Source organism: Lepidochelys olivacea, assembly GCF_965140295.1.
Source record: "Lepidochelys olivacea isolate rLepOli2 genome assembly, chromosome: 18".
In the NCBI taxonomy this organism is placed as follows: Eukaryota; Metazoa; Chordata; order Testudines; family Cheloniidae; genus Lepidochelys; species Lepidochelys olivacea.
The window spans coordinates 15,519,486-15,547,062 of NC_140428.1; the positions used below are offsets into that span (position 1 = coordinate 15,519,486).

Consider the following 27,577-nt stretch of genomic DNA (forward strand, 5'->3'; position numbering starts at 1 on the left):
AGAACAATTCTTCTTCTCCTTGCCATGCCCTGCTGCCCTGGATTCTCCCTGTTCCCAGCTGCTTTTCCCAGCAGGTGTTTTCCAGAGTCCCAACCATGGGCAGGGAGCCATAGAATTGGCATTAAAACAGAAATAAAAGAAACAGTTTTATTTTTAACTTTTAATAAACTCTTTTAACTCTCACACCCACAGCTCGTAGTCCTGTCCTGACAAGCTGGGAGTCCCTGGCACTGTGGGTGCACGTCCGCGGGCCTGGAACAGCAGCAGTGGGTAAGAGAGTGAAGCTTCCAGAAGAATATAAGCATGTGTTCCTGGTAGGTTTCCGTTGCCCGGCTGTAATGCCTAAGCATGCATTTTACAAGGCAGTGGCCCTGCAGCAGTGCAAAGGACTAACTAGATAGGAATCGACTGGCTAAGCAGCAGTTCTGCAGAAAAGGACCTGGGAATTACAGTGGATGAGAAGCTGGATATGAATCAGCAGTGTGCCCTTGTTGCCAAGAAGGCCAATGGCACATTGGGCTGTATTAGTAGGAGCATTGCCAGCAGATCGAGGGAAGTGATTATTCCCCTCTATTTGGCACTGGTGAGGCCACACCTGGAGTACTGCGTCCAGTTTTGGTCCCCCCACTACAGAAGGGATGTGGACAAATTGGAGAGAGTCCAGCGGAGGGCAACGAAAATGATTAGGCACATGATTTATGAGGAGAGGCTGAGGGAACTGGGGTTATTTAGTCTACAGAAGAGAAGAGTGAGGGGGGATTTGATAGCAGCCTTCAGTTACCTGAAGGGGGGTTCCAAAGAGGATGGAGCTCAGCTGTTCTCAGTAGTGGCGGATGACAGAACGAGGAGCAATGGTCTCAAGTTGCAATGGGGGAGGTTTAGGTTGGATATTAGGAAAAACTTTTTCACTAGGAGGGTGGTGAAGCACTGGAATGGGTTACCTAGGGACGCTGTGGAATCTCCATCCTTAGAGGTTTTTAAGGCCCGGCTTGACAAACCCCTGGCTCGGATTATTTAGTTGGTGTTGGTCCTGCTTTGAGCAGGGGATTGGACTAGGGGGTCTCTTCCAACCCTAATATTCTATGCTGTGCGGGGATATGTACACATTTGAACAATCCTGCATGAACCAGGAGTGTCCATGGGGGAAAAACAAGAGGCCTAACGAATGTGACCTCACGTGTGGGTGTGAGAATCAACTGCTGGATCTTAGGAATCAGTGTATTTTGCTGCTCAGCTTTCAAAATAATCAGCATGGTCTGTCAATGGAACATTTAGGCCACATGAGCATAAGGGGAATGGGGAAGTGGTGAGTGAAGGGCTGCCGAGTTGAAGGAGGCACATTCATTAATACTAGTCAAGTCAATGGGTCTGATCCAATGTCTGACTAAAATCAGGGCAGAATCCTGCTGCCTTTTACAGGCGCTGGATCAGGCCCCATGTGACTATCTTCTGTTTCCAGCTTCAGTATTGAACTGCCAAGAGGAAAGGAAAACGGTGACCGAGGCATGTTCCATGAGCTAAGGCAGGCAGCCATCTTGTGCTCCCATGCAAACCCTCTTGTAGTTTTTTTCCGACCTAGACAGCTTTAACTCCATCTTCTGTGGTATGCTGTGCACAAATCTACAAATTTGCTGTATTTCTCCCTTTTCTAACCGCTACAATTACTCTGCAAACCACACAACACATCCACACACCTTGCCAATAACAACACAGTATAGTTCACATGTATCATAGTACAAAAATTAAAAACCTCCTTAAAAACATGTGAAGTTCCAAAGCACAAATAATGCCCAGGCCAAAATCACACAGACTAGTAAATACAGACTCTGTCCACAGAGGAGCAGAGTTAAGGTTGTCAGCGTGTCACTGTGGTGACAGCAGTTGGTAACTGTTGATTTGCTTGCAGTGTGGATGAGTTGTGTTTGGGAGAGGGTGACAGTGTGCGTGTGAGGAGATGAGGCCTGTAATTGGATGACTTTACTCTGGTTTTCATGGGACTGATTTGGGTATTATTTGTCTTTAGGAGCCTTAATTGTTTTAATAAAAGTTTTTTGGTATCTTTGAATTGGTATTACATCTCATCATGTTGCTTGCAGTTTCAATCTTTTCAGAGTATTTTGGAATGTAAGGGCTATTGTTTTGTGTATTTGCTACCCCACTGAATTTGGTTATGCTGGCATGTTCGTGTTTGGTCAGTGCTGATTTAGAAGGAGATTTTCAAAAGCCTCTAAAGGATTTAGTGCACTTGGGAGCTTTTGAAAATCTCCCCTATAAGAATTCATGATGAAAAGATTAAATTGCATGGGTCACAGTATGGTGCCCTATTGGGACCCTAGTTACTACAGTCCTTCTATTTGAGGTTCTAACTATTAATGCCTCTTCATAATCTTTCCCTCGGATAATTTTACATCAGTGCTATAGTATTCTTATCGATTTGGGATCTAGCCAACATTGTACATTGATACACTGTGCTGAATGGCTTTCCCCAAATTTACTGTATTCCCTTTGGCTACTAAATCAGTTCTTTTTATCAGCAGCATTTTTGTGACAATCTCTTCTAGCATTGACTATTGGTATCTTGATCTGTTGTTCTTGAGATTCTTCGTATTACCTTTATTTGAACGGCTAGCACTCTTGTCCCAGCGGGGTACTATCCCCTGCTTTTCAAACACTGCAAACAACAGAGTGAACTATTCTAATGCTTTGTAATCTAACAGAGCAAACCAAAACCAACTCCATGTCGTCTGGGTGCATTTGGAGGAGGTGTATATGGAGCGTAAGTGACTTGCCTAAAATAACCAAGCAAGTAGATACCACTAGCGGAGCTGGCAACAGCATCCAGAACTCCTGCCTCCCCTTCCCCTGTGTTCACCTCAAGTCTGAACTCCGGTTACAGGGTTAGTGATAAAACAAAGCGAAGACCATGAATGGGCAGGAAGCCAGCAACAGGCCTCCTCGCAACCATAGTTTTCCTATGGAGAGTTCCTAATACCCCTGTACAGCTAACCGTGATCCTACATGCCTACCACAAATCAGGTACCACAGTGATGGGCATGGTGTAAGCACAAAGATAAGAGAATAATAAGACCATAGAAATACTGCTCTTACTAGGTTTAGGTTGCCAACGCTCCAGGGTTGTCCTGGAGTCTCCAGGAATTAAAGAGGATTCTTTAATCAAAGATTATGTCATGCAAGGAAACCTCCAGGACTTCATCCAGCTGGAATTGGCAACCCTAAATAGGTTGCAAAGTCTCAGTAAAATTTACTGACATCTAAAACTAACATTGAAAACTGATGGTCAGACCGAGTCCATCAAAGCTGTGTGTAGGCAAAAACAAAAGGATGCTTCCTAAGGTTATTTCCCAGCAGGTATAGTTGCAGTGGCTGACTTATATTACCATCTCTGCTACCTACTTGCTGGGTTATTTTAGGCAAGTCACTTAGAGGAGACTCAGGGGGGATATGATAGAGGTCTATAAAATCGTGAGTGGTGTGGAGAAAGGGAGTAAGGAAAAGTTATTTACTTGTTCCCATAATATAAGAATTGGGGGCCACCAAATGAAATTATTGGGCAGCAGGTTTAAAACAAAAGGACGTTCTTCTTCATGCAGCGCACAGTCAACCTGTGGAACTCCTTGCCTGAGGAGGTTGTGAAGGCTAGGACTATAACAGGGTTTAAAAGAGAACTGGATAAATTCATGGAGGTTAAGTCCATTAATGGCTATTAGCCAGGATGGGTAAGGAATGGTGTCCCTAGCCTCTGTTTGTCAGAGGGTGGAGATGGATGGCAGGAGAGAGATCATCTGATTGTTACCTGTTAGGTTCACTCCCTCTGGGGCACCTGGCATTGGCCGCTGTTGGCAGAAAGGATACTGGGCTGGATGGACCTTTGGCCTGACCCAGTATGGCCAGTCCTATGTTCTTATGTTCTCTGTATACCTCCTTTTCTCCCTATAAATGATAAGAATAATGATAACAAGAGCCCCCAGTTTGTGAGACTTCACTAATTGATGTGTGCAAAGCATTTGCAGATCCCCCAGGGAAAGGTGCCACACAAAGAAAGAGTATTGTCATTAAATCATGAGGGTGTTGCCTAAACGAAGGGAATCATACACATTAGACAGAGAAAACACCTTTTCAGATCACTGAGGGTCCGTCTATACAAGTGCTAGAACAGCACAGCTGCAGCTAGGCCACTGTAACACTGCTGTGTAGACACCCGCTGTGGTCATGGGAGGGGTTTCTCCATCACTGTAATAAATCCACCCCCCCCCCCGAGAGGCAGTAACTAGTCACCAGAAGAATTCTTTTGTCGACCTAGCAGTGTCTACATGGGGGCTTAGGTCAGCTTAACTACATCTTTTAGGGCAGGGGTGGCCAACTTGAGCCTGCGAAGGAACTAGAATTTACCAATGTGTGCCAAAGAGCCACAGTAATATGTCAGCAGCCGCCCATCAGCCCCCCCACCCCGCTCCCAGCACCTCCTGATCAGCTGTTTCATGGCATGCCGGAGGCTCTGGGGGGGGGGGGCAGAGCCAGGGGTTGAGCATTGAGGACCCCCCCCCCCCGCACCCTGGAAAGTTGGCGTCTGTAGCTCCAGCCCCAGAGTTGAAGCCTAGACAAGGAGCCGCACATTAACTTCTGAAGAGCCGCACGTGGGTCTGGAGCCACAGATTGCCCACCCCTGTCTTAGGGTGTGAGCAATGTAGCAAAGTCGACCTAAGTTTTAGGTGGAGCTCAGGCCTGCATTGGCAAGAAACAGTGCGCAGAGAAAGGACATAACAGGTATTAAACTGAGCCTACTCTTGATTGTACCATAAGAAGCCAAGGCCATCTCATCAGCTAAACCATAAAATGGTGCCAAGTTCAAAGAGGTCCATGAGGAGGCTCTCACGATCTCACTGGCAGGGATCCCTTATGATGATGCTCCCAGAGAATTAGGACCGTAGGAATCGCCAAAGTGGATCAGGTCAGCAGTCCATCTAGTCCAATATCCTATCTCTGACAGTGGTCAAAACCAGATGCCTCCAAGGGAGGTAGAATAGGCAGCTATAGAATGACCTACCTCTATAAGGGAAGCTTCTTCCTCACCCCCACCAAGTAGAGAGGACAGTTTATGCCTCAAAGTAGGGCAGTTTATACTCCTTCCAAACTTTTATTTTTAAATCCTTACTAATTAACAACTGGATCAAGTCAACTGGATCTCTAACATCCCAGACACATTGAAAAACTGGACTCATCAATAATCTACACCACCCTCCTCCTTAGAGGGGTCTCTTCTTGTTGCTGGAGCTAGCGAGTCTGAGTGGTGGCTAGGGAGAGGAGCACGAATAAAGGACTGGATTGGAGTTAGTAATCTCTGGTTGGAGGTCAGGGAAGAGCATGTTCGGAAAAGGAGGGGGGACGACAGAGGAGGTGGCTGGGGATCTCTACAAATTAAAAACAAATAGTCTGAGGTCAAATTAAAACCACTAACAACAACACACCCTCTCAGTGTTTTTTGGAGTGTTCAGATGATCTCTGGCCCTGTAGCTTAGCTGCAGCTGGCCCCTCTCCAGGGTGAGCTGCAGAGGAGAGAGAGAAGCGTAAACCTCTAAGAAATTGGGCTGAGGGCACTTTAAATCTTTCCTGTCCCTGCTTGCTCATTCCTGTCTAGTACAATATAATCAGATCCTCTCAGAGTCAAGCCCCTTTCCTTACTGAAGGCAGCCTGGAATTGCTCTGCTTGTGTGAGAGAGAGAGACAGACTGATTGTGATTTTCCTGTGCAGTGCTGCTGTCTCCATTCTGAGCCTAGCCAGGAGGGGACAGAGAGCTCTCTGCACTAGAGTGGAGTTTGCCATTTGCTGTGGGCTTCCTTGCCTCTCTGGCATTTCTCCGTGGGCAGGGAATCTTTGGAAGCAGATGCCTTGGAGGGGCTGGATATTTCCAGTACCGGGTTGAGCTTCCCAAGCCCCATTACCTTTCTCGACTGGGGTTTGGTTTTGGCTGGGGGTTTCTGCAGCCTTTCCAGCCCAGCTCTTGCCTTTCACGCTAGCGAACTGGAGTGAACTGGGGCTCCTCTGATTTTTTTTTCTGGAAAGTTTTTTTCCTCCTGTCCAACTTCGCCCCTCCCCAGTTGATTGTGAAATTCTGTTTGGATGGGCTTGAACCTTCTGCACCTTTTGGATTCTGTTGCCTGACTGAGGCTCTCACCCAGGCTCTCAGCCACTTGTTATTATTCATAATTATTTTTGCTCCTTTCCTACCTGTTGGCTTGTGGCGGAGGAAGTTTCTGCACTTCTGGGTTTGCGAGGATTTTGACCTTCTCAGTCCCTCTGGATTCCCTGCACTCCAGGATGCTGTTGCTGCTGGGGATGAGGATGTTATAAACTTCTAGAGGGGGCAGATATATTTTCTCTCCCCCCCCCCATTTCCCTATTTGGAGAGGATACAGATCTGAGGTGTTGAGTTTGGCTTGCTCCTTGTTTTTTTGTTTTTTTGTTTCTCCTCTGAGGAGATTGAGGGAAGATCCCAGTTCTTTTTAGTAGCTGATTTGCTGGGGCAATCTGAAATTTCTGTCCTCGGAGAGTGATCTGTATCGATCTGCTGGCTTCCCTTGGAGCTTCTAGCCAAGGACCTTATGGGATTTTCCTTCAGTCGACTTCATGGTAAGTAACCCCCCGCACACACCCTCCAAAGCACTTTTCATCCACATAAAGTTGCAAACTGCTAGGCATTGTTGCAATTGCAAAACTTTTCTTCTTCTCTGAATTAAATAAAAAATAAACCTGCTGCATTTTCTTCCTGATTTATCAAGACCAGATTTTTGCTTCTTCTCCCCACCCCTTTTCCCCCCAAACTGATTCATGGCTTGAAGGATGAGAAATTGCCACAAACAGAAATCAGATACAGATGAGGAAGACTTCAGGAGATATGCTTTGAAATCATTAAAATATTTCCACCAACACCCTAGTCCTTCCTGCACCCTAGTCCTTCCTGCCCCCCGAAAGTAAAGAAAAAACATAACAACCCCCACCCATTAGAAGCAATTTAATTTTGTATCATTTGCAAATTTTTGGTGTGCAGATTTTCTGATCAATTTTCATGAATTTTTTGGATGCAGATAAGAAAGGGTGGGGGAGGGATATTTAATCAAAATCCTTAAAGTGCATTGATTAACCGGAGTATCAGAAAAATGTAATAGTTTGGGCAAAATAATGAAAGGAAATGTTCCTACTGGAAAGAAAACGATCATATTGTAAACTTACCTACAAACGTATTTCTGTATTACAAATGTATTACGTATATTGTACTGCTTTTACATATATACACACACCTGACAAATACAGTAAATATTTCTTTTTAAACCATTGAAATATTATGCAAGCATTGACAAATGAATGTATATGTTATACCTATATCTATTTTGCATGGTAATCATAGCTTAATAATAATAATAAAAATAAATTTCATATTTGATAGGTGCATTGTAAATATTTATAATGCTATTAATTTGTTACAGACATAATTTCCACATCTTCCATATATAAGGATAGTTCAGTTGTGATATTAGTGATATATTTCAAGGACAGAATTTGCTGTGCTCTATTTTCATGTCATATAAAAGTTGACCTGGACAACTCCTTACACTTTAACATGTTTGTTAGCATTTATCTTACCAGAATATCATCCTCTTACATACATATAGATCCTGATCCTGTAAATGCATGGTCATATGTGTAAATTTTGCTTATATGAGTACTCTCATCGACTTCAGTGGAATTATTTCATGTGAAAGAACATTACACACGCAGTATATCTTTACAATATAGATGCCATGCGTGAAATCTTGGCCCCATTGAAGTCAATTGCAAAGCTCCCACAAACTTCACTGGGGCCAGCATTTCACCCTATATATTTAGACAAAGAGCTATGTATTATATGGAATTTTCCGACCAACTCAAAATAAATTGCGTGCAATCTAACCTTTTTGCAGTGCAGTTTCCCATCTGGACGAGAGGTTTGCCCCAAATCTTAAAACTTCAGGCCAGGAAATGGAATTCAGCTTAAATGTAGAGACTCTCATGTTTGCAAATACCCCCAAGGAAGGGCAAGGATCGGGGCTTCACCTTGTGTCGTGGAGTCCAGTTTGGTCATTTGTGGTGTTGCGGGGGGCTCGGGTGGGTTAGTTATGCTTCTTGAGGGCCCAATTCTGTATCCCGTGTGCAACCAAAGTCCCTACTGAAGTCGATGAAAGTTTTGGGAGCGTAAGGAATGCAGGATTGGGCCCAGAACCATAGTCCTTTTAAATCAGACCCTGAAACTTGCATATTACTAGGCCCTATTCCTGCTCCTTTTGAAGTCAGTTTACAGAGCTTCCAGTGATTTCAGTGTGGGCAGCATCAGGCCCCTAAAGTCTCTCAACCCCAAGGTCCAGGAGTCCAATTCTGCAAGGTGTTGAGCACCTCCCATGAGGTTCTGAGTACTCCCAGTTCCCAGTGAAGTCACTGCAGGATTGGGCTCTTAACCTAACAAGTGAATATAGGATAGTTATTCTTCTGGGGGTTGAGTCTAGTGGGATTTACACACAGCAGCTGGGACTAGGAGCTAGTCTTTCTGGGCTTTCCATTAGCACTGCTGCTAATTGCTGTTTGCCATCTTCCTCAGACTTTTGTTTCTCTACCTTACCAGCTAAGGGGAGATTGGCTGTTAGTGTTAGAATTTAGTCTGGGACAGACCCTCTGGTGGTGTAAATCAGCTCCATTGACTTCAAAAGAGCTCCACTGATTTACACCAGCTGCAGACCATGGGCCTGATCTTGCTGGAGCAAAATTCCCCTTGAGGTCATTTGGAATTTGGCCTTGGGAAAGACTGTGGGATTGGGCCCTTGATTGGGGTGCGTTCTAACATGCGTCTTTAGTCTTCTCATCACGTGTGAGGAGAAACCTCCCACTCCAATGGCTGTGGCAGTAAGACGACTTGCTCAGCTTGGAAACGGTTTATGTTTTGGTTTGCTCCTGATCTCACTGAAGCCAACAGGCCCAATCTGGCAGATAGGGAGGTGGGGAGAGTTTTGCTCTGGGGTCAGGCTCCAAGGCCTTTTTGGTAATGCTTGAAAATGCTGCTTGAGCTGAGATGCTGGGGCTGCTAAGTGACTCTGGGAACCCTATAGAAATCCCCAGGCCTTGATACTAATGCCAAGGGGTTTTTATAATCAGTACTGGTGATATTACAATGAATACCAGATCATTGTACCTAACGCTAATGCTGCTGTTTCAGTGCCACTGGCATTTCCCACAGCTGAAAAGGCAAGTAAACAAAGTCAGAGGGTGAAATCTTGACCCCACTGAAGTCAATGGGAGTTTTGCTGTTCACTTTGGTGGAGTCAGGATATTACCCTGGTTGTTGGGAAGGGATGAATGATCCTGAGGCTTCTTTGAAAGGTCCAGACCTTTAGCCCCAAATTCCTTCCTGTGTCAACCCCGTCTCCTCCTCCCTGCAGCTCGGAGCTGATCCTGAGAGAACCCACCATGAGTGAGCACCAGGTGTTCAGAGTCGAGTTGAATCAGTCCTTTATATAAGTGCTGTAATAAATGACTGACCCAGCTAAAGGCATCTGTACTCTGCATCAGAGACAACGTCTGTCTCTGGCTTGAAAATGGCTTTCAACTGTGTCTATTTTCAATTAAAAAAAAAATCCCAGTGCAGTTATTTATTTTAAAAAATGGGTGTGATCAAATTCCAGTTGTGCTTGTTTTGAGCATGAATACGCTGTGCCAGAGTCCAGTCTGTTACACCAGTGCAAATCTGGAGTAACTCACTCCAGATTTCCGAGGTTGTAAGCAAGAGTAGAACTGGGCTGTGTGAGGAGTGAAAATCCCAACTGTTAGCTAGATGGATGTCTCTGATGTCCCGTTATAAATCAAGCTCTAGTGTGAAAGCAACTTAATTTCAAGAGCATTCCTGAAGGTGGTTTGGATTGTACTCTCAACTCTCTTGAAAGTGGCTGTCAGCGTGGCACAGATGAGAGGGGGCTGTAACTTCAGTAGGGACGGCATGATGAGAAATGCTACCACAGGGTGCAACTCTGTGAGCTTCCCGCTGAGCCAGGTGCTTTGTGGAGACACAATAGGGTAATTGATGTATTGTTAGTGAGCAAGCCCTGGATTAAGGATTCAGGGGGAAAGGAATTTGCTTGGAGTGGTCAGTGGAGTTGCAGCTCTGGAATATGGTGGATAATAATACTTACCCTCCTTTGCAAAGTGCTTTGTGATTTGGGCATCTAATTCCCATGTGCTCCTTTGACAATCCCAGCCAACCTCAAAATGTAGTGCCGGCTTCATTCTTCACATTGCAGCAGTGAGGGTTTGAATTGTTCCTTGGGAAAATGAGTCCCTCTGATCAAGGTAAAAACACAAGAGGAAGTTAGCCCTGATTTGGGTCTATACGTGTGAGCTAGGCCTTTGCCACGCTACAGCTGAAACGATGCTAGCAGCTGTGTTTAAAAATGCCTGTTGCTTCCCAGTGCAGAAACCTATAAAGCTACATAAAGAGGTTTAGGGTTTTGCACCATGCTACAGACTAAACCCCTCTATAAAGGCTCTGTAGCATGCATTTCATGCATCCCTGCCCGCATCATTAGTGCACCCTGATGCTACCAAACCTGGCTCCCAACCTCCGCTGTTGCTAGCATGATGTTTGAGGCAGTAACGAGTACATTTCCTATGTTTCAAACATAGGGTCTCTCCTCACTTCCACTGAAGTCAGTGGTAGCAAGATTACCACAATAGTTAGGTAGGACAACCGAGCTCTCTTAATGGAACAGGTGTCAGGAGAAGAAAAAATCTCAGAGATGGGAGGGGAGAAAAGAAAATATTTTTCTGTCACAGGTTGATACAATTTACTGACTTTGATCATATTTAGTTTGAAAGAAAATTAAAAATTAAGGTGAATTATGAATGGTTTGTGTTAACCACCAATTGTATATGGCACACCTCACACTCTGGTAAGCAGTTACTTGTGCTTTTTCCACCATCTGCCTATTGGAGTCTGATCCAAAGCCTATCCAGGTCAATGGAAGTTTTTCCAATGACTTCAGTGGGCTTCGGAGCTGGTTTTGCAGATGCATGAAGCTAGTTTATCAAGTGCTCAGCGGATGCAATGCAGGGCCAGGTTTTCAAAAGAGCCACTCAATGTATTGAACTCTTCTGAAAATCTGGCCAAATTGTGAGTGCTAAGCTTTTCTTCAAATTCTACCTAGAATACACCATTTTCCTCCATATCTGTTTTATTGCTATGAACTTCCCAAGCTCATGTGAGTGGGAATGAATATGTCAAGGAAACTTGCAGAGGGATAACACTTAGACTCTTCTGGGTTCCAAAGGATGCAACCAACCAGCCCCAAAGTGAGAAACGACACAACACCCATCCTGTTTCAAAGATTATTTTTTTGGGTTCATTTTTTTAAAAGAAATAGACCTTCCTCAAGTTAGATATTTTTTTTGCATTTCCTTCCAATCTTCTGCAGCTCAGTAGAGCAAGACCAAAGCTCCCAGCTCAAATTGGATTTCTGTGCTGGGTTAAGCACTTGTCTGTCTTGCTACCCCTACGAGTTATTTCAAGACATTTCATGTATAACCCCCTCCCCTGTCTATTTCATTGTGACATTTATCAAGTTAATTGGGGGCTTGCAAAAACAAGTGTGGGATCGGAAAGAATTGGTCTCTTAAAAACTTTTGTAGTTTGCATTTTTCTGCGACGGAGTTCAAAAAGAAAAAAATTAACTATGTTTTAGTGAAAAGCAGATTCTTTTAAATTAAAAAATGAAAATTTTCAAGTAAATTCCACTGGTTTTAATTTTTGTTTAAAGTATTAGAAAACTTTTCAGTTTTGTCAGCTTTCATTTAAAAATGTTGTTTGCTCAGAATGATGTGAAACTTCCCCTTGTTTTGTCTGGGTAAGTAAATGAATATTATTTGACTTGGGATTTTTTAAAGTCCAGCTCTCTGTAATCACCAAGAAGCTCTGCCTGAATAAAGTTCCTTATTTAAGAGGAGCGATACTCTTGAGCTTTCTGAAGCATATATGTGTTTCTTCCAGTTGTTAACGGGCTAGATTTTCAAAGAAGCTTGCTTCTGTTTAGGTACCGAAGTAAGTGATCAGATTTTCAAACAGCTCAGTGTATTGGATTTGGAGCTCTTTCACAAATCTGGCCATAAATGTCACAAGGGGACTCAATGCAATCTGCTGGGTCCTGAGCACTTGTAAATCTGGTACTAGGCTCCTTGGAAAGATCCCTCCCTAGGAGGAGAGTGTGGGTAACTTTTCTTATATATAAAAATGACTGAAGAATATAGTGGGTCAGTGACCTGGAATGGCTAATCAATTGCGGGAACAGAACAGAATTTTTTTTAAAATAGTGCCCTTGCTAGAAAGTTCTTCCTATAACCGGGGATAATCAGCTCAGGACTTGGGCTGATTGGTTAAAAGGACTCATGAGAATAATCCCATTCAAATCAATGTGAATGCAGATGTTTGGGTGACTAAGGGTTTGCAGGATCGGGCCCCTTAGATTTTAACATGTGCTTGCTAAAGAATACATTTAAGCTGTTGCCAGCCATGGGACCGGGTCCTTTATGGTGCTCTGAGCTGCGGAGCAGACTTGACTCTCACTGAAGGCAGCGGGAACTGAGGGCACTCAGCCCCTGGCATGATTGGATCTCCCCATGGACAGAGTCTTCATTAAGTAATGTTTATAAAGCCCGGGTGTTGGTTAGGCACCCAGAACCCCAGGATGCCATGTGTGTGTCCGTGTCCGTGTGTGGCCTTATTCACAACTTGTCTGTGTCCCTGTTTTTATATATTTGGCAAAATCACAAGAGTCTGAATAAGGTAAACAGATATAAATAGATTTTTATTGTAAACTGTTCTGCAAATGGTACCTCCGCCCACCTGCTAGGTTGTCTGATATTTTGGTGTAAAATTCCCTTTGGAAAAAGGGGGTAAAATCTTACAAGATCTTTTCATTTTCCACAAGTGTTTGATTTCCAGATGGCTTGGAACAGCTGCAGGCTGGGAGGTGGGAATGCAGCCTCGGCGGTCATTCCACTAGTCACCCCTCAGCTGATGTTAGGGCCCTCGTTGTCTCATATGCTTCCATGGGTGGAGAGGATGCTGCTGGGGGAGGGGAGAATTGCCTCCTTGGCACTGCCCCCCTGCTTTCTTGAGGGCCCTGCAGGGATCTCAGGGATTTAGGATGGGATGGGAGGAGATGCTCTCTGAGGCACTGAGTATCTGGGCTTAAGTTACTGGTGCTTGAAGCATAGTTAGTTTGAGCTCCATGCCCATAACCCTTCAGCGAGGGGAATTCTGCAAAGGGGCAGGGTGCTTGGAAGTTGCCAGCCTGGCTCCTGAGGGTGCTGCCAGGGAGGTCAGAGGAGCAGCATGGAGCTGTGGGTGGGGTGGTCCCACATTGTTATGGCTACCACCTGGCTGCGACTCCCTCAGGAGCCGGATAACATGGTGTCCATATCTGCCAGAGAGGTTTGGATGTGAAACATTCCCTGCGCCCAGGGCTTTGTCTCTGCAGCGTGTGCAGCTCATGCTAGCCTGGGGAGCAGAAGACAGGTCCTGCTTCTCTCAGCTCCATGCAGAGCTTTGGGCCCAGACCAGACTAGGATCCTCCCAGATTGTCTTATCCAGGCAGACTTGCCTGAGTAATGCAGCTCTTGCTTTCTGGGTATGCTGGTGTGATGCGAGTGTCTAGCCCCGGTGGACTCATGTACCCAACCCGCTCTCCAGAGCACGCCCAAGGCTTCAGCACCCATCTGCAGGCATGCCGAGTCCCATCTACAGCATGCTGCAAAATGGGATCGTGCTTCAGCTGGCTCAGAGGGCGAATGTGCTGTAACATGCTCCCTTGATGTGGATGTGTCTGTAGATGGGACCTAAACTGCATTAACCCACTGACTGAGAGGCCAGTTTTCAAACCTGAGCGTTCAGAACTGCTCTTAGATGCCAAGGTGAGCACTTGGGCAATTGAGTCCCGACGTGATCCCTGAAATACAGAAGGAGGTGCCCTCGGTTCACTGCCAGCAGTTGAATATTGCACACCCCATGTGAATGTTAAATGCTGAATTTAGGATGGTAGGGATGAGTTAGTGGCTAGAGCAGGAAACCAGGAGTCAGGAATTCTGGGTCCTTTTTCCAGTTCTGCCATTGGCCCAGCTTTTGGGTATATCTGTTAGGCCTTAAAAGTGTTAGTGCAAGAGTGTACATGCACAGATCTCCACATTTGCATGTGCCCAGCAGTTCATGCACACTTCCAAAAACGTTGACCGTATGGCTTTCTGCCTCAGTTTCCCCATCTGTATAATGAATTTCATGGGGATTGTGAGACTGGGCTAACCAGTGTAACTTATGAGCTCCTCCAATGAAAGCTGCTGTAATACTATTGTTCACTGAGATCTAGTAAAATGTCTTTGTCTTATAAAGGTGCTCCAGCCAACATTTTGAAAAAAGGCCGTAGACTTTAGGTGCATTGGTTTTGGATGCCAGTTTGAGACACCTGGAGCCCGATTTTCAGAGATGCCAAGTCCCTGCATTTCCCATTGACTTCAACTGGAGTGATGGGTGCTCAGCAACTCTGGTAATTGGGCTCAAGATTGGCATCCAAAATCACCTCTGAAAATTTCCCACTCACTCACCCTCAACCCATCTGTAATCAGCTAGTGTTTTATTGCCTCAGAGTCATTCTCCATAAAATATATTAAATGCATGTTTAGGAATCTTCACTGAAATGATCTCTGTTTGCCATGAAGAATTCAAATGTGCAAGCTTCAGATTCACCTTCTGTATCTTCTTGTGGGGAAGGGAAACACCGGTGAACAAACACTCGCCATTGTCAGACACAAAAGGGAAGCAAACATGAGGACAGAAAGTTAATAGACAAAAATTCCAAGAAAAGTTTGCTCTATTTCTAGCTCCTACCTCCATTCAGATTTGTTTGGATATAACTTTGCCACTCTCCTTGCCTTTGGGCTGATCTTTAAGGTGCTTCATCTCTGAGGTGGTTTGATCCTATCTTTGTCAGCTGGAAAGTGTGAGTGATCTCGGTTCAGCCGCATGGGTGCAGGAAGGGCTGGAGGGTCAGAGATACACTCTCCCTAACCCCTGTAAATTCTGATCGGGAATTTGGAGGTAGGAACACCCCACATGTGCGACCGCATTACAGCTGGGACTCAAATTCCCCATGAGTCTATGGGATAATAACAGCAGTGACTCGCCTGTCGTGCCATTCTTCCCTTTGGCCACCTGGTTCTTTCCCAGATGTGCTCCCCTTTGGTCTCTGTATCGGTGCCGTTCTCACTCTGTGCTGATTGAAATGGCCCTGGAAGTTTTATTGATCTAACTAGCCTCACACAAAGGGTCTCTTGAGCCATACAAAGTGCTCAGTTCAGACAGTTGGGGTTGGGCTGCTGGACGAAAAGTGGCAATGTCGTTACGGGACAATCAGGAGCGAAAGCTGCTTTTGGTCCTTTCATCATGAGAACGCAGCTGCGATTGTGCCGAGCGGCTGCTGGACTCTTTAGGCCAGGATGCGCTGGGATCAGACGCCTGCTTGTTGGATTGCTCTTTCCCCTGTGACTTTCTGGGAAAGGATTAGGGAGTTGGGCTGTAATTGAGTAAATGTGGTTTTATCTGATTTCAGCACACGGTGCCAGGTTAACTGACCCTGGCTTCCGTCCTGTTTGGTAGATTGGGGGTAAAATACAGTGGATACCAGATGTATTGCTTAATACAGCATCTGCCTGCTTGAAAGACACTCCTTGGCATTCTTCTCCATTACGGGCTCGCATCTGATCCCGCAGGGAGTGGCCTGCCCCTATGGATTTTGGTGGAGTCGCTCATTTGCAACCGAATGAGTGAGGTCAGAGTTTGGCCCCAAAAGGAAAAGAAATGTGCTGGATTTGGGGGTCTGCATTGCCGTAACGACTGCAAAGGACGGAGAACGGTCCATGGGGGAAGTGGAGATTGTGGTGCCCTGAAGTGAGGGAGGAGCGGGAACCTTCATAATCCCTGAGAGCTTTGCTGGAACCGAGCTGAACTTTCTGCTTGAAAAAGGTTTGCCTCGGAGGAAAAAATGTGGCCCTGTGTGGAGAGGAGAAAGAATCCCTGTGTGCGCCGTCTCGCTCTCTGGCAGACCGGGGGTCAGCGCTGCTAGGAACACGCTTGTTTCTTCAGGGGCTGGAACGTGTAATTTAGCTTGTCACGGAGGAATGCGGTCAATGTCTTTATTTAATAAGAAGATTGTTAACCTGCCGTGGTGCCTCATCTTCCTTCCTCTCCACCCCTCCAGGCCCAGGGTAAGAAGGAACACGGCGCTTTTGTCTCCCAGCCGGTGGCTGCCGTCGGATGAGAAGGTTTAGCGGCAGCTCTGTTCGCATGACTGGCTTGAGCTATACCAGATGCAGACATGCCACAATTACATGTTGGGCTGGTTTTCAGCCCCAGCTCTAGTCCCTAACTCCCGCAAGTAGGATATTTTCCTACCCATTTGAGTCAGCCCCAGTGCTCCCTAGAAGCTTGGGACGGGGGCCTCAACTGCATGCCTAGCAAATTAAAACACCATGTGAACATGGCCCGTTAAAGGGCTAAGGGTTTGATGCTCTCGTCAGTGAATCAATGGGATCTGAGGGTGCTTTGCACCATGCAGAATTGGGCCCTTGATCTGGGCAAGGAAATCTCCTGTAGAGAATCCCCCTGCTGGCTGAGTAGGCCTTTCCAAATGAGACCGTTTGCTGCGCTGTTAGGGGCCCCGGCTGGAGAATGCATCCCTCCCTGTACAGGGAAGGACCGGACTTCAACACATGCTAAAGTGCTTCCCTGAGTGTGGGCTGGGGGGGGGGCTGTGCACTGGCTCAGCAGGAGTACTGCTCGTCTTTTACACAGTCCCTGAGTGAGGCCGGAGCCTAGGTGCTGTGGAATTATCCTGGGCACCCCTGGTGATGGAGCTGTGATGACGGACAGCAGAAGTATCATTTCACGGAACCCTGCCCTTCCCCAGGCCTCAAGTGCTGACAGAGCTCGCTGCCTCACCACAGGGCAGGCTGGGACTGGCCTCTGGGTGCAGAGAAGCCTGAGAAGCCTTCTGTGGAAAGAAGGAATCGCTTTTCTCTTTGGAATATCTAAACAAGTGCCACGCCAACCCCAGAGGAAATATTAACGCCCCCTCAGGGAACTCCGTGCTGCTCTTTGGGTCTCCAGGAGCCCTGATTCTGCAATCAGATCTGCACAGGCAGGTCTGTAAGCCTGTGTAGAACTCCTCCCCACAACCGATAAATATCTTAAAGGTTAACGATGCTGCTGTGCAATTCGCATTGTTTTTTAAACGCAATTATTTGTGGCCTAATTGTGCACTCTTTCAAGGAGCTGGCAAAGTTCCCATTGACTTTAATGGGAGCAGGATCGGCCCCCCACGATTCAGTTTGGGAGAAATGTAGAACCCGAGGTTGAGCCGGTGAAGGGATTTAGCCACCCAACTCTTCTTAAATTTCAGTGGAAGCTTTGAAAAGGCTAGATCCCCGACGCAGCTCACCTGGAGCCTGCAAACTCTTACTCACGTGAGGAGCTCCATTGACAACTCTGGAATAATGCATGTCAATGAAGGCTACTGGTGTGAGTGAGGCTTGTAGAGACAAGCTTTGTAAGCATCACGTATCAGCGCAATAAGAAAAAGATGATTTTTTCTTACATCATGGCTAGTAAATAAATGAAACTCTTCATAAATTTCAGCCTAAGGGCTGGTTGCCCTAGGTGCTGAGCACCCCTTCAGAGGAGCTGAGAGATGACAGCATTCAGACTGCCTACCGCTTGATGTCTTTGGATCAAGACTGGGTGCCTTTCTGGGAGATAAACTTGAGTCAAGTTATTGGGCTCAGTGCAGCAGTAACTGGGTGAAAGCCTACGGCTTATGTTATACAGGAGGCCAGATCAGATGATCTAAGGGTCCCTTAAAATGTATGGTTTCAGAGTAGCAGTCATGTTAGTCTGTATTTGCAAAAAGAAAAGGAGTACTTTTGGCACCTTAGAGACTAAAAAATTTATTTGAGCATAAGCTTTCATGAGCTACAGCTCACTTCATCGGATGCATGAAGTATATGAATGTATGAATCCGTGAGTCACAGGAGCTGCTAAATAAGACTATCCTATTTTACAGAAAACATCTGGGGACTCTCTAATCTGGTACATTTCACCCTGCAGAGTTGCATACAGATTATCTGAATGACAAGAGGAGGGGCAGAGGGTTGGGACTCTCTTATCCAGAGCCTCCTCTGACACTGGGCTGTAATTTTTTGTGTGTTTCCAGCAAATATGCTTCCAGCAAACCTTTTAGGGCTGGATCCATGTAAATCAGTGGGATTCTTTCCATTGGCTTCTATGTGGGTTTTGGATCAGGCACTGGATAAATAAATAGACGGAAATAACAAATCAAATGCTTTTAACTAGTATTTTAAGTAGTCCAAATGTCTGACTCCAGCCACAACTCCATCCAAACCCTCTGAAGGAAAAAAAAATCTCTTATTTCCATGGAGCCTGCTTTTCGCCAGTGATCAGGGTATTAATAGCTGGCACTTTGGTCCAGGCCTCTCTCTCCATAGATTCTGTGTTTCTGGCCTAGAAGGAAACATATGTCTGGTGGCAAGTAATATTTGACGCTGATCAGCGTAGCAGGGTAATTTTATACCTCCACTCTCAAGAAATCCTCCAATCCACAGACTGAGTCCCAGTCCTTGTGGTTAATGCAAATCGAAAACCTCACCCCACTTGTCACTAAATTTGAATGGGTCCATAAAAGCAAATTATATAGATTGGGCATTTCCCTGGCTTCCTTGCATGCAGCCTGAGGTTTCCTGACCCCACTACCTGGTGTTGCCCTGCAGCGACACCTGCTGGAGACGTCTGGAAATGAAGCTGTCTAGTTCTCTGACTGCTAAGGAAACCTGGAGCTTATATGGAGGAGGTTCAAGAGTGTGATTTCGGAGTCCCTAGCTTGTGCCTTTAGTTCTTTCCGTCGAGTAAACTGGTTGCATCTTCATTCTGAGCTAATGGAAGAAGCCATGGAAAGAGGGTTTGTTAATGGTGACTGTGGTTTGTCTTTTAATGGAGGTAGCAGGAACTGGGGACAGTTCTCTCTCCCTGCACCTCTCCAGTCTAAATACACATTTTACAACTTTCAACCCCTCTGGAGTGGGAAGGAGACAAACTCTGCTCCCCTGATGGGGCAACTGGGAAGAACCTCTGGGAATGGAAACGCCTGGAGTTTCTTAGCCTGCATGCAAGGAAACCCGATTGTATATGGAAGGCAGCTCTAGATAGCGAAAGATCCCTTTGCTCCTCAGTGAAAGGCCGCTGTCTGTAAGTGGCACACAGCTACACCTAGGCAATAATTCACTGTGCTTTCTGATCTAAAGAGGATGAATTCCTGGTCCTGATGCTGCTGCTATCAGAGGCCTGTGCTGTTGGTGTTTGTGGCCCTAGGCCGTAATAAGAAGCATTCGCAGCTCTGAAGGACAGTTACACTAAGCTCTGGCCTGCTTCTTAGGTGCTGCCAACCTCCTGCAGGGCTGCTTTTAGCACCAGAAGTCAGAGCGGTTTCTTCACTTCTAACTTCTGAGCTCTCTGCTCCCTGGCAACGAATGACCATGGGTGATTTCCTCGTTGGCCCTGAATATAAAACACACAGAATGATGCACTGCACACTTACCCTAACCGAGAGCTGCAGGAGGGGTCAGAGAAGTGGCCTGGCTAGCCCCAGAGGGAGGGGAGTGAAACAGTCACGGGATAATTTAATATTGCCCGGCAGCTGGAGACCACAGAGAGCGGCGAAGGGATGTTGTCATGAATATTAACTAGGAAGAAGGCTGGGGTGGGAGGGAGGTTTGTAATGCAAGTGCTTAGACTCTAGACCAAGCCCCAGACAGCAGCTCAACCTCTTCCTGTGATGCTTTTTCTTATTATTATTCGGGAACATTGTGAGCAGCGATGGAAGGATTAAGATCGCTGCTGGCACAGGTAGGCATCAGCTGCTGGCCCTGAGTCAGTCTGCGATTGAACGGGCAGAGGGTTATGGTGGGATGAGGCAATGAAATAGGCCTCTCCTGCAGGTCCCTTTCTCAACCCAAAAGTGAAGGGTTCTCGGGGCACAGGGCGCCCTGCTCAGTGGTTTACAGGAGAGACGCTCATCTCCCCAGCTCTGCTGCTGTCAGTGCTGCCAAGAGACGGACTCAGCCCTGAAAGCTGTGGGCCCATTTGGATCTGGACTTGATGGTTCAGGCCCATCTGTACCTACTGGGCTTTTCTCTGGTTCCTTCCACCTGGATTTCAAGGCAGTTTTGTAACCCAAATGAATAAGCCCTCCAAAGACTATGGTGAGGTGTTCTTATCTCCCTTTTACTCTGTGTGTAAACTGAGGCATAGTGCCCAGTGAATTGGTTACCCCACAGCATGTTGGTGGCAGAGCTGGGAACAGATCTGTGGTCTCCTAACTCTAAGATGTTTGCTCTCACCAGTGGGCTGTGCTCCCTCTGGGGTGTAGGTGACTTCTTTTTCTGGATAAAAGCGCGTGGTGCAAGGTAACACATGTAACCAGGGACCAGTGACTGTGAATTCAAGCCCTTCCAGAAAGCTGTGGTTTGGCCCAATGCCTTCAGTGTAGGGTTCAGGTGATAACTGACCTCAGTCCCTTCCCCCAGTCCCCCAGGAGAAACTTGGTGGGAGGTTCTGTTCCTGCAGGATGTCTTAGCTCTGATGTGTTGAGCTCCCTCCTGCACCCATTTCTGCTCCATCTGGTTAGGGGTGACAGCGGCTCTGGTGTGCAAACAGGGCCAGGTCTGCAAGTGCTCAGATCTCTCCACTGCGTGAGGGGCCGTGCCTGCTGGCGCTGGTTGCTCGGCCAGTTCTCATGGCAATGTGTGGAGCGTGTATGCAGCAGAGAGGTGATGCACTAGATACAAACCCCAACCTTCCCTAGGAGATGGTTGAATCTCTGCCTTCCCTACTCAGCTCGCCAGAGTCTACCAAGGTGTTTCTGGCCTCCTCCCAGACTGCCAGCTGCTGAGAGAAGGGGCATCCTGTCATCCCAACCCCTTCCGTGCCACCCAGGTCCACGCTGCGCAGTGCGTAACAAGTCCCTGTGCCCACAGCAGGAGAATAATGATGGAGAGCATTAAAAGCTCGGGGCGGGGGAAGGTGGGGGCGGATGCAGGAGCAAGGAAACAGGAAATAATGGGGCAAATCTCGGTCCCTTGTTGCTATTTTCTGTGTGGCTTGTAAGTTCCTCAGGGCAGAGCAGCCCTGGGCCTTATCTGCCATGCTCGAGAAATGATCCGTTGTCATACTGAGGCATACATGACACTTTATACTGTGTCCGTGGCCCTGGGGGCGCCGTCACCAACCCCCTGGGCGCCGGGCTCTGCTGCAGTCTCCATAGCAGGACGATGCTAGGGCTGTGCCAGATACCACATGCCCCTCGGTGAGGATGCACCAGGTGCCAGGGGGAGGGAGAGATTGTTGGAAGGGGGTTTGGCCTCTCCGCTAGCAGGTCTATCTGTGGAGCAGACCGCGCTGGAGCGGGGCGAGTGCCTTTTCAGGACAGTAGGTGATGGGAGTGGTGCTCGGCTTCCATTGCTGTGATCCATCCTATCCCCCACCACACATTGCGGCACCTGGGTTTGGTTCCCCATAAAGCCCAAGGAAATGATTCACCCAGGCCTCCTCCCATCAGGAGCAACCCCCAGCTTCTGCCCTGCCGTTTGCTCCCGTCCCTCTAACCTGGCTTGTGATGGATAAATGCCTGGCTCGCAGAGAGGCCAGTACTGCAGAGGAAGGATGGACCAGACTCCAGCACTTACAGCATCATATAGGGCCTGATTTATAGGGCACATCTGGGTGGGATGGGCGAGTGCTCACTGTCTGGTCCCCAGTCTGAGGAAGGGCCCACAGGAACCTAGGCAAATGGGTATTACCTCGCTCCTTCCTCCCAGGGGGCTTGTGGGGCTTAGTGCAGGAAGGATCCTAAGGCGCTTTGAGATCTGAGGGAGGGGATGGAGCTCACTTTCTCACCTGCTCAAGCTTTGCTCTTTGGATTCTAGTTCTAGGGTTTCGGCGGAGCTGGCCATGATGTTACGGTTCCTGGTGGCTGCCCTCTTCCCAGCTGTGATCCTGGCTGCGCCACCTCCCATTAACAAACTGGCCCTTTTCCCAGACAAGAGTGCGTGGTGTGAGGCGAAGAACATCACCCAGATAGTGGGGCACAGCGGCTGTGAGTCGAAGTCCATCCAGAACAGGTACGGGGGGAGCAGGCTGAAATGCAGCCCAGGGCTTCTCAAGATGCAACTTGCTTCCTTTACTCTTCAGGTTACTTTGCCTGATGCAGACTCCCTGCTAAGGGAGAAGATTTTGAGTCGATTTCAGGACCAGAGCCCTAGTTGGCACCATCTGGATTTAGCAACACGGGGCTGTAGTAGGGAGTCGATTGGTTGGGTGGCAGAGCCAGAACTAGGAGGAGGTTCCTAGAACAGGTTGTTACCACTCTCCAAGCTGGGAGACACTGACGGAAATGTGCACTCAAGCCCTCATTTCCCTCTTAAGAGACTTAAAGCGCAGTGTGACTCTCTTGCAAGTGACTTCAAGCTGCAGTGACCCTGATGATGTCCTCTCCTGGAAGAGTCCAGGAACAATGCCACAGCCCCTGGGTTCTGCTCTGGTCACTGACAGCAGGATACCGTAACGAGCTGGCGTTCATGTGTGCACACCACTGCCCTCTACTGGATGGACTCGGAACTGCTCAGCTGTGTCATAGACCCTGTAGTGCAATTGGTTTTTCCCAAGTGGCAAGCTGGGCTCTTGATGTATGAGAATCTGAGTTCTCCCCCCCCAACATCCCAAGTGGCTGTGGGGTGTGCACAGTGTTTATGGCAATGCAGCTTTATCTTGTTCAACTGGGTCACGCTTTGAGTCACTCCTTGAGCCCAGGGGTCACACATGCAGGCCGTATGTGTCCCAGCATAGGAAAGCCAAGGCAAGGACTCCTCCTTCCTCTCCCCACCACTTCCGTCCAAGTCCTTCAGTCCCACCTCTGCTTCTCTGGCCCATCGGATGCTGGCTCGCTGTAGGGCATACGGGGAGCTTTTCATAGGGCGGAGGAGAAGGGTGCTGCATTGAGACGCTACCTGCTTCATCACTGCTGGAGCAGCTCTGGTTGTGGGGCTGAGCGGCTGCAGAGAGAAGCCCTGGCTCTTTTCCCATTGTGACAGCTCTCTAGCCACCTATCTCCAGCCTGTCCCGGTAGAAGACCATGATCTTGCTACCTCCCTCGCCTCCGGCAAGCACTGCCTGCTACCAGAGCCCTAGGCAGGGAGCGTCTCGTGCCTGGTTTGCATCAAGCTCCCAGTCCCATCTAATGCTCTGCTACATGGGCTTTACTCCTGCCTTTTCTTCACAGGGCCTGCTTGGGACAGTGCTTCAGCTACAGCGTCCCCAACACCTTCCCTCAGTCTACGGAGTCCCTGGTGCACTGTGACTCCTGCATGCCCGCGCAGTCCATGTGGGAAATCGTGAGTAACACCTCCTGTTCTAAGGCCCTCTGAGTACCTGGGGATGGCTGGCTTTGCAGTTTGGGTGCAGGCCTGGGAATTGAGAGATCCGGATTTTAGTCCTGCCTGCTCTGTGCCTCAGTTTCCCCACTGGTGCCATGGGCATGGGGTGATTTGTTGACGTCTCTCAAGTGCCCTGTGATCCTTAGATGGAAAGTGCTAGTCCAGGCAAGTCTATTGTTATGAATAATAATAAATACATAAACGCTTGCTGAGCCATCCCTCCGCCCCGTGACTCCATGCATTATTCATTTCTGCTGTCACGCCCACATGCCCTCTCGTCTGATCCCTCCCTTTGTCTCCGTCTCCCACTCATGGCTTTGTGCCTTCTTCCATGCCTGAAACAGTCTCCCACATCTCATCTGCCAGTCACCCACCAATCTCCTCGCCAGCAACGTCTCTGTGCCCTCGCACGCCCCAGGCATCGCCCCATTAATCCGAGTGAGCCTGGGACCCTGCCTTTGGTGCTGGTTCAGGGATGCCCCCAGTGCATGTGAATCACTAAATGCATACGTGGGGCTCTAAAGCCAGCTGGTCCTAGGAGTCAGGAGAACTAGGGTCTGTTCTGAGCTCTGCTGTTGACTCGCTGGGCGCCTTTGGGGCAGGTGAATTAGGGCAAAACTTTCCAAAGCCACGTCTGATTCTGGATGCCCAGCTAATGGGGGCATTTGCAAGGGCCGGCCAAGTTTCTTATTATTTGATATTTCTATTGCAGTGGTGCCTGGCTGGGGACTCGCTGTGCCAGGTGCTGTACAAATGCAATTCCTCCCCCTTGGCCAACATCAGGGATTGAACTGGGGCCTCCAGAGCTGAGAGTCTTTACAGTAGTGGTCACCAACCAGTCGATCACGATCTCCGGTGGCAGCACAATGTGGCTGCTGCTAAGGCAGACTCCCTGCCTACCCTGGCCCCACACCGGTTCTGGAAGCAGCCACTTCAGCCTCGCAGGCTGGGGGGTGGCGTGGGGGCAGGGGTCTCCCTCTGTGCACTGCTCCTGCCTGCAAGTACCGCCCCCGCAGCTCCCATTGGCCGGGAGAGCTGCAGGGACGGTGCTTTCAGAGAGGGGCAGCGCATGGAGCCTCGTTCCCCCCTCCTCCCTATCCCAGGGGCTGAAGGGGTGCAGGAGTGGTGTGGGGTCGGGGTAGGCAGGGAGCCTGCCTTAGCCTCCTGCACCCACCAACGACAGGGAGCCACAGGACGTAAGTGCTGCCCAGCGGGAGGCTGAACCCCAAGCCCCACCCTGAGACTCCTCCCAGAGCCAGCACCCTATCCCCCTCCTGCACCCCAAGCCCCATCCTGAGCCTTCTCCCAGAGCCAGCACCTCACACCCCCTTCTACACCCCAAGCCCCACCCTGAGCCCCCTCCCAGAGTCAGCACCCCATAACCCCTCCTGCACCCCAAGCCCCACCCTGAGCCCCCTCCCAGAGCTAGCACCCCACACCCCCTCCTGCACCCCAAGCCCCACCCTGAGCCCCCTCCCAGAGTCAGCACCCCAAACCCCTCCTGCACCCCAAGCCCCACCCTGAGCCCCCTCCCAGAGCCAGTCCCATACCCCCTCCTGCACCCCAAGCCCCACCTTGAGCCCCCTCCCAGAGCCAACACTCCACACCCCCTTCTGCATCCCAAGCCCCACGCTGAACCCCCTCCCAGAGCCAGCACCCTGAACCCCCTTGTCCACCCCAACCCCCTGCCCTAGCCCGGAGCCCCCGCCTGCATCCTGACTCCCTCCTAGAGCTTGCACCCCTCACCACATCCCGAACTCCAACCCCCTGCCTCAGCCCGGTGAAAATGAGTGAGGGCAGGGAAGAGCGAGAGAGGGAGGGATGGAGTGAGCAGGGCGGCGCTTTGGGGAAGGGGCGGGTTAGATCCTGAGTTGCCCTTTGGTTCAAAAAGTGATCTTAGGTGTCAAAAGGTTGGAAACTGCAGCTCTGCAGCTTGAGGCTTGCTGAGCTGTAACAGACGTGCACTCTCTGAACATGGGACACTGACCAGTGGGTTTTGCAGACTCCTAGGAAATGACGGAACCTGCCCATAAGAGCTTCCAGCTGGACTGGGGCAGAGTGGGCTCCGAGCTGCGTGCCCCGCCTAGCCCTGCAGTGGGCTGGGGGTATGTTTTGGAGGGGAGGGGGATCATTTCCCGCTCACTCCCCTCCTCTTCCTCTGATCCAGGTGACGCTGGAGTGCCCGGGCAACGCCGAGATCCCCAGAGTCGACAAGCTGGTGGAGAAGATCCTCCACTGCAGCTGCCAGGCCTGCGGGAAGGAGCCGAGCCACGAGGGGGCGCTGTTCAACGTCTACCTGAACGCAGAGGAGAACCTGCCCGCCGAGGGCCCCAGCCCCCATCACTACGCGCACCACCAGCAGGAGGCGGAAGAGGCTCCTGTCTCCAACCACCACCGCGAGGAGGGGCGGGGCGGCGAGGAGTGACCCACGCTCTCCAGGACTGTCCTTCCAGCCTGCAGTGCGGACGGGGGGTGGTGCACGGGGGAGGGGGTGGGGCTGCGGGGTGTCTTACCTGTCTACTAACTACCCATCATGCTTTGCTCTTAGCGGCGCTGTGGGGTGGGCAAGAACGTCCGAGGTGCAGACGGGGCTTGGGCTGAGACGTGGGGATGGGAGCGTGGGGGGGATCTGAGCAAACCTACTTGCACATCATAGTGATAATATATTATGAGAGGGTGGGAGGTTAGGGGCAGCAGCTGGGAGGGGCAGGACGGGACCCCTCAGGGGCTGAGGTTGGCACAGGCTGGCTCTGCAGGGTTTGGAACCGGGCTTCAGAGCCTCTTATGCTTTCTCTTCCTTTACTTCCGTAGTTTTAACGGACTCTTGCTGGGGGACCAGCCTCTCTTTGCTCCACCTCCTGCTGCTTTCCTGGGATGTCTGCGAGGGTGAGCTGTTTCCCACAGCCTCCTGGGAGTGGGGTATCCCTCCAGCCTCCTGAGGGTGTAGGGCAGGGGTGCCCTGCCTCTCTGTTGTCCCTCGGGGTGGGTGGTGTAGGGAGACTTCAACACTGAGGCCTTGGCTAGGGGATAAGAAGATCTTTCTTTCTCCAAACCCAGAGGAATTCGCTGATTGAAACTGCACCCAGCTCTGGGTTCAGGCAAGTCTTGGTTCTTGCTTTGCCCCGAATGTGACTCCAGGAGGGAAATGGGGGCGCCTAAGAAGGGTTTTATCCCCAGTGCTGGTTATCCGCGGGACGGAGATGGTGTGTGCTGGGCATGCTGGGCTTTGAGGGTGGGAGGAGATGCACATGCATGCTGGGGCCTGGGACAGGAATGACATGGTGGCCTATCAGGGGCCAGGAGGGCTGGTGGAAGGGAGTGGGGGGGGGGGGGTCTAGGGACTCTGTATTTCTCCAGCACTCCCATGCTCTGTATTCTTTGGATCTTATTCGTCTTGCCCCAGAAAACAGTGTGTTTCCACTTGCTCATGTCTCTGGGTTTATTGATGGACCCTGGTGCTCCCTCCCGTCCCTCGTCCTCTGGTGTGGGTCAAGGAGAAGCAGAGCAAGGGGCAGGAGGGACTCTCCTTGCTTGCTGCCTAGTCTGAGTCCACTGCAAACCTGGTGTGCACCCAGCTGAGAAGGAAGAGCTCCCGTGGGGGAAGGCGGGGCCTGCTGGGGAGTGTCAGGGGACTTGGGGGAGGCCGATATGGCTTAGGGGAGAGGAGAATCCAGGCAGCCCTGGCATCTCCACAACGTGGGAAGGGTCAGTGACTGGGAGATATTCAGCCACTCAGAGTCGGAGCTGGATGCTTGCTAGCCTGAGTTGCTGGTTGCTCCCTTCCCAGGGGCCAGCCAGAATTGGGGCTCGAGGCCTAATGTTTTACAAGTGGACCCAGAAACCTTCCTTCCTCTCCCCACCTCACCGCGCAGCCAAACCTCCTGCCATATTTGTGTCTGTTCCCAATGGTTTTGTAAGGAGCTGTTGGGCATGGAGGGG

The 27,577-nt window shown here is 49.2% G+C and overlaps 1 protein-coding gene across 3 annotated transcripts; it reads left to right on the top strand.

The window, feature by feature from the left end:
- Positions 1-245: 245 nt before the first annotated feature.
- LOC311533003 (neuroblastoma suppressor of tumorigenicity 1-like) lies at positions 246-26,115 on the top strand. Of its 3 annotated transcripts, none has more exons than XM_084652030.1 (4): positions 246-270; positions 22,133-22,327; positions 23,485-23,596; positions 25,806-26,115. In XM_084652030.1, the coding sequence occupies exons 2-4, from the start codon at positions 22,158-22,160 to the stop codon at positions 26,061-26,063; spliced, it is 540 nt and encodes a 179-aa protein (XP_084508156.1). In that variant the 5' UTR covers positions 246-270; positions 22,133-22,157; the 3' UTR covers positions 26,064-26,115. The 3 variants fall into 3 exon arrangements, with proteins under 3 accessions (XP_084508156.1, XP_084508154.1, XP_084508155.1); XM_084652028.1 differs by lacking the exon at positions 246-270 and adding an exon at positions 5,656-6,649; XM_084652029.1 differs by lacking the exon at positions 246-270 and adding an exon at positions 20,005-20,054.
- Positions 26,116-27,577: the final 1,462 nt, after the last annotated feature.

Coding starts and splice junctions, on each gene's coding strand:
- LOC311533003 (XM_084652030.1), top strand. CDS start 22,158: ATGATGTTACGGTTCCTGGTGGCTGCCCTCTTCCCAGCTGTGATCCTG. Junction 22,328..23,484: donor TCGAAGTCCATCCAGAACAG/GTACGGGGGGAG, acceptor TTTTCTTCACAG/GGCCTGCTTGGGACAGTGCT. Junction 23,597..25,805: donor CGCAGTCCATGTGGGAAATC/GTGAGTAACACC, acceptor CCTCTGATCCAG/GTGACGCTGGAGTGCCCGGG.